General features: G+C 33.5%; 1 protein-coding gene across 1 annotated transcript; it reads right to left on the bottom strand.

Annotated features, from left to right (window-relative positions):
* Positions 1-5,133: 5,133 nt before the first annotated feature.
* LOC112917682 (calcium uniporter regulatory subunit MCUb, mitochondrial-like) lies at positions 5,134-6,108 on the bottom strand. The gene has a single exon (XM_025995695.2). It carries the CDS (start codon positions 6,025-6,027, stop codon positions 5,281-5,283), a length of 747 nt encoding a protein of 248 aa, XP_025851480.2. The 5' UTR covers positions 6,028-6,108; the 3' UTR covers positions 5,134-5,280.
* Positions 6,109-6,323: the final 215 nt, after the last annotated feature.

Here is a 6,323-nt window from a genome sequence, read left to right as displayed (position 1 = left end):
TGCAAGACATGCTTTACCTTTATTTTTCTTACTGGCTATTTTTTTGTTCCAAGCTTTCCAGTCACAGATGAGTGCACTGAAAGGGATATATAAGAACCCAACAATTTGAAGACCATAAAATAACCGGGTCTGAATTTAGGGAAAGATCATGCCATTATCCACTCATTTTTTAAAAAGATTAATTCTAGTATATTTGCTACTTGCAAATATCAAAACATTCAAAATATACCCCCACAAGTGTATAAATAAGGTTTTGCAATTTTGCTCAGTCCAAGAAATTCCTCTTCTGTGAAGAACAAAGCTAATGTCACCAACTTATTTTGTATTTTGTTAGATATATATGCCACCCACAGACACAATAAGCAAGTAAATATGTGTGTGAACATATATACATTTTTGTATGTGTGGAGATGTGTGTGCATGTTTTATGTGTATCTTTATTTTACAAATATGTATATCTTTATTTTACAGAATGTACACTGTAGCACATTTTGTTTTTACTTGATGACAATATTCCTTGGAGATTGTTCCATATTAGTTTTAAGAGTTTTATCTTTCTGGGATGACTGGGGGGCTCAGCAATGGTATCTGCCTTTGGCCCAGGGTGTGATCCTGGATTTCCAGGATCAAGTCCGACATTGAGCTCCCTGCATGGAGCCTGCCTCTCCGTCTGCCTGTGTCTCTGCCTCTCTCTCTGTGGCTTTCATGAATAAATGAATAAAATCCTTAAAAAAGAAAATAGTTTTATCTTTCTGATTCATTTGATTGTTTTTTAGTTTACTTATAGCTATAAGGTATGTTATTATTTATGAACAAATGATTAATAATCATTTTAATTGCTTCAAATACTTTTCTATTAGAAACAGTGCAGTGTTACGAGCACCTGATAGGCTCAGTTGGTTAACCATCTGCCTTTGGCTCAAGTCATGATCCTGGAGTCCTGGGGTCAGCTCCTGCTAGGAGAGGAGTCGGCTTTTCCCTCTACCCCTCCCCCTGCTCCTTCTCTCTCTCTGGCTCATTCTCTCTCTCTCTTTCTCAAATAAGTAAATAAAATCTTTTTTAAAAATAGAAAAGAAATAAAAACAATGTTAGAATGAATAATGCTATATATACATAATCATTTCACAAATTTGAATATAATCATAGGATATACAGTTTTGAGTCAAAAGATATGGATATTTTTAATTTGGAAGATGCATCCAAATTGCCCTTCATAGAGAAAATACCAATGTATACAGTCAATTTTAGTACTTCTTACTTCAATATCTTGAATATATGGAATACTATCAAATATTTAATATTTGTCTTCTTGACAGGTAAAAAATAGTGTTTAATTACATTTTAAGTTTCATTTATTGTATAAGTGACATTGAACATCTTCCACGTGAATAAAACACTAATATTTCATTTTCTATCATTGATTATGATTCTTTGTTCATTTTATTGTAATTTATTGTTATTTTTCTTTGTTCATTTTATTGTGATATTGTTATTTTTATTCATTTTTACTGTGTTGGTCTTCTTCTTATGAATTCTATAAGCTTTTTATATAGCAGAAACTTATGTTCTGTAACATCACTTAAGTTACATAATATTTTATCTAATTTCTTATATATCTTTTTATTTGAATATTTACCCTAGACTTTGTTTTAATATAGTCAGATTTATCAGTCTTTTATGGTGTTAAATTTTTCTTTTATACTTAAACAAGTCACTTTTCATGTCATTAAATAAAAATTTTCTCCTTTTTATACTTCGAGAGAGAAATTTTAAAAACATGAAAGCATAAGCAAGGGGGGGTGAGGGGCAGAGGGAGAGGGAGAAGCAGATTCTATGCTGAGTAGGTAGTCTGATGTAGGGCTCGATCCTAGGATCCTGAGATCATGACCTGAGTTGAAGGCAGATACAACCAGCTAAGGTACCCAGGTGCCCCTTCTCTCCTTTTTACATGAATTTTAAGCTATGATACAGCTTGAATTTATTTATTTATTATTTTTTTGATTTATTTTTATATAGAGTATGATATCTGTATCTAATTTGTCCAGATATCTACCTAATTGTCTAAATATTAGTTATTGTATACTCTATTTTCCTATAATTTTGAGATGACTCTTTTACCAAGTTGTGTGTGTGTGTGTGTGTGTGTGCATGGAATTTCCCTTAATCTCTATTCTTTCTGAAATCAAGGTGCGCACAGAGCCATGCTCCCTCAGAAACTTGTAGAAGAATCCTCCTTGCCTCCTCCCAGGTTCTGGTGGTTCATTGACGACCTTTGTCATTATTTGCCTTGCAGCTGCAGAATTTCACCTCTAACTTTATTGTCATGTGGAGTTCTCACTATATATCTCTGTCTTCCATTGCCACATGGCCATCTTTTTTACAATGACGCCAGACATTTTGGATTAGAGAAGCATCCCATTCTACAGTGACCTCATCTTAGCTCTTTATATTAGCAATGACCCTATTTCTAAGATTGCATTTCTAAGTAATCTGTACACCTAGCATGGAGCTCAAACTCACAATTAAAATCAAGAGTCGCATCCTCTTCTGGCTGACACAGCCAGATGCCCCTATTTCTAAATAAAGTCACATTTTAAAGTACCAAGTATTAGGATTTCAACATAACTTTTTTGTATTAGGGGAAAGACACAATTTAACCTATAATAATCCCTGGAGTTTGTACCTCTCCTGGATGGTATTTCTGGTCCTCTGCTCATCATCCTGGTTCCATTGAACTTCTTCTGTAACTCCTGGATATATAATTTGTATATGATTATGTAAGATGTTTCCATCTAGAAATAATCCATCTAGAAATCTATGCCTACTATGTACATTTGCCAATATATGATTATATATATATTATATATATATGATTATATATATGATTATATATATATTATATATATATGATTATATATATGATTATATATATATTATTTCTTAGAGAAATAATTCAAAATAATTTATAACATATTTATATAAGCAATATATTTACATTTTACTTTATATATTATATTATGTTTTTATACAAAGCATAATCACCAAATTTTATTGTACTACAATGAATGAGCGTTTGGAAATATCAGTTATTTCTATTTTCTTTTTTTATACATAGACTATCCTGTAGTCACTATTATGACCTCAATCCTGCCATGGTTTCCATGATAAAGTAAAAGCCAAATTCGTTTCATTGTTGTTAGCCCCTGCACCCACCTCCTACCCCTCCATCACATCTCCACCTCTATTCAATTTGCTAACTCTGCTCCAACATTTCTACATCAACCCTATATTTTGTAATCACAATATATTAACCTTAAAAAGGAAACCACAGTGAATCATCACTTGCTAAGTAGGAACTTATGTATAAATTACTTTTTCTTCTATAGGTAAATATCTATACTTGTTAATGATTACCAGTGCATCACATTCTTGGGCTTTGTAGATCACTAGATTGGAATTGTATTGCGAAGTTACTCTCTAAAGAATCTCAACATATTCTTGATCATGTCTCTGGTCAATGCAACTCTCAATTTTAGAGAAATGTGATGTTTTAATTATATTTGGATTTTGTCATATAGATTAGTTCTTTGTTCATTTCAAGTAATCCTTGCTTAGCTGGTTGTATCAAACACAGTCTAAAAAAGGAGTACCTTTAGACAACAGGGATAATAAGCTTGGGTTTCACAAAAAGGAAACCACAGATCAAAATGTGGCACTGACATCTAAGTGTACTCAAAGAAGGACTCAGAATCTGCCAGACACATGTTCTGACAATCAGAGAGTTATTTATGAATAGCTCAGCAGGTAACCACCATCTGTATGAGATGTCTTTCAGCACTTTCTGATTCTATGTTTACAAACCAACATTGTGAAGAAAAATTCTGACTCCAAAGTCTATTGATCTCAGAAAGTAAAAGTCCTTAATTTCAACTGCAAGAAAACCGATTATTAGAAAGCTCTATATCTTCTTTTAATATCCAGACCAAAAATATTTTAGATTACCTGAATAAGTGAGGAACAAATGACATTTCTGGATCTGCATAATATTAAGTTTTGGAATCTGCATCATGGTCATGATGCCAGGGAGGGAAGTATATTTTGATGCATGATGACCACACCAACAAATTGACCCCAATATATTAGGTCCTTGGCGCCAGTAACTGGCCTTTCAAGCCACCACCTTTAACTTGTCATTTGCAAGCTGCAATGACTTAGCATTTAATAACTTGGCATATTTAAATCAGTACAATCATGGAAATAACAGAGAAGGTGGCCTAAAATAAATGAAAATGGTAGAGGAGAGTTAAATTCTGTTATTGGCTGATATTCAAATTTAAATTTGTAATTTATAAGAGTTTGAAATATATAAGAATTGTGTGCTTCTTTTAATAGGAAAAAAATATTGAGTTAATTTTTACCTATTTGAAAGGGACCAATTCGTTTTGTGTTACATTAACTGAAGTGGAAAATTAGCATGAGGTTATAAAAAGAAATTTTAAAAAACCTCATTGTGAACTAGAATGAAAGGAAAAGTAATTAATTGGTACACTTTCAACTGCTTCTAAGAAAGACAATGTGCTGAAGAAAAAAAGAGAATTAACACTGGAAAATAATCTAAACAACAAAGGTCAAAAGTACAGATTTAACTGAGAGCAATGCTTTAAATCATGTGATTTGGAACAATGCAGTGATCTTTAAGTTATGCAAATTTGGATATAGAATTTGATTTCCTTTCTTTAAAGTGTCTTTACAAATTCTAAAATAAATGTGGTTTAAGAGCACTTCTAAATTAAATAAAAGATCAATAGATAATATTGTACTGTCACTCAGGTGACAGGCAATGCTACTTGATAAGCCACAGCTGTTATTCCCTTTGTTCTTGAACTGTCAATAAAGTAACTCTTGATCACTGTAATGGTTAATTTTATGTGTCAACTCGTCTAGACCACCGTGCCCAGATATTTGGTCAAACATTATTCTGAGTGTCTCAGTGAGGTGCCTTAGGATGAGACTTACATTTCAATAGGTGGACTTTGAATAAAGTCAATGGCACTTGATATTGTGAATGGACTTCATCCAATCAGTTGAAAACCTGAAAACCTTTTTTTTTGTTTTGTTTTTTTTTTGTTTTGTTTTGTTTTGCAAGCATTTTTTTTAATTTAACAAAAGAGATTAAAACAATCAAATTCAAAGGAACTATGGGACTCAAAAAGTTCCAGTTTTTAAGTTACAGAATCAACACGTACTGGAAAAAATTCAATGATATTTAAAAATGCAAGATTAATTCTTTCCATTGAGTTCCTTTCCTTGCATTGTCAAATAGAGAGAGTGGCGCACCTGTTTCAGCGACTCTGTAGCCTTAGCAAGATCTTCTTTTAACTTGTTGTACTGCACCACATCAAAATGTTGTTTCTTTGATTTTTTAGGGAAGAAGTGAAGAAACTGCCTACTCTTAACAGCTGAGTAAGTATAATCCTGTCGGGTGATTATAAAGTATGCAAAAAAGACCATGGAATTTGCAACTGTGATGAAGTAGGTCACTGGTTCCATAATATCCCAGGAGTACACCCACCAGGTGAGCCAGGCCAAGGCCCCGCCCTGAACGGACAACAGTGCTAACCCAGTCCACAGAAGTCTGCTCGTTTTAGCTTCTGAGCGAGCTTCGATTCCAGCTTTTATCTGTTCGAGAGGCCGCAGCTGTCCCTTCAGGTGGTCAATTTTCTCCAGTAAGAGGTGCTCTCGTTTTTTCTGAAACTCTTCTAAATGCAAAGCTGTAAACAGTCTGTGAACCAAGGATTTCACATTTTCCATCTGAGTAGCATGTTCCATACTCAGTTTTTCTTTCTTGGGGCACTGTACATCATATGTTACTTTGTTAATGACAAGTTTAAAATCATTCATTAGCAAAATTTCCATCAAGGTCGAAGCTGGAATTTCACTGCCATCTGCTGTGAAGATGGCTGCAGTTTTGACACCTTTATCTTCATTTTGTAGGTCCTGAAGGAATGAACCAACTGTTGATAACATTGGTTTGACCACAAATTGACAGCGCTCTTTTCTGGATGGCAAAGTGAGTGTTATCAAGGGAAGTCCATGTCTATAATTAACTGTTACAAAAGACTAACCACATTTGAGCAAGAGGCAGTTCTCCAGCATGCTGCCTTTGTACTTAATTGCAACTCTTTCCTACGTCTACAGTCTGTCAGCCACCCTCATCAGATTTTGAATTTGCCAAGCCTCTACAATTGCATGAGTCAGTTTCTTAAAACATGTCAATATATAGATAAAAATATAAATAGAAATGTAGATAGATATCTTCTAAT

This window comes from Vulpes vulpes, chromosome 15 (assembly GCF_048418805.1).
Source record: "Vulpes vulpes isolate BD-2025 chromosome 15, VulVul3, whole genome shotgun sequence".
Taxonomy (NCBI): Eukaryota; Metazoa; Chordata; class Mammalia; order Carnivora; family Canidae; genus Vulpes; species Vulpes vulpes.
Note: the sequence above shows the minus strand (reverse complement) of the source record. Positions and strands in the feature narration are given on the sequence as shown.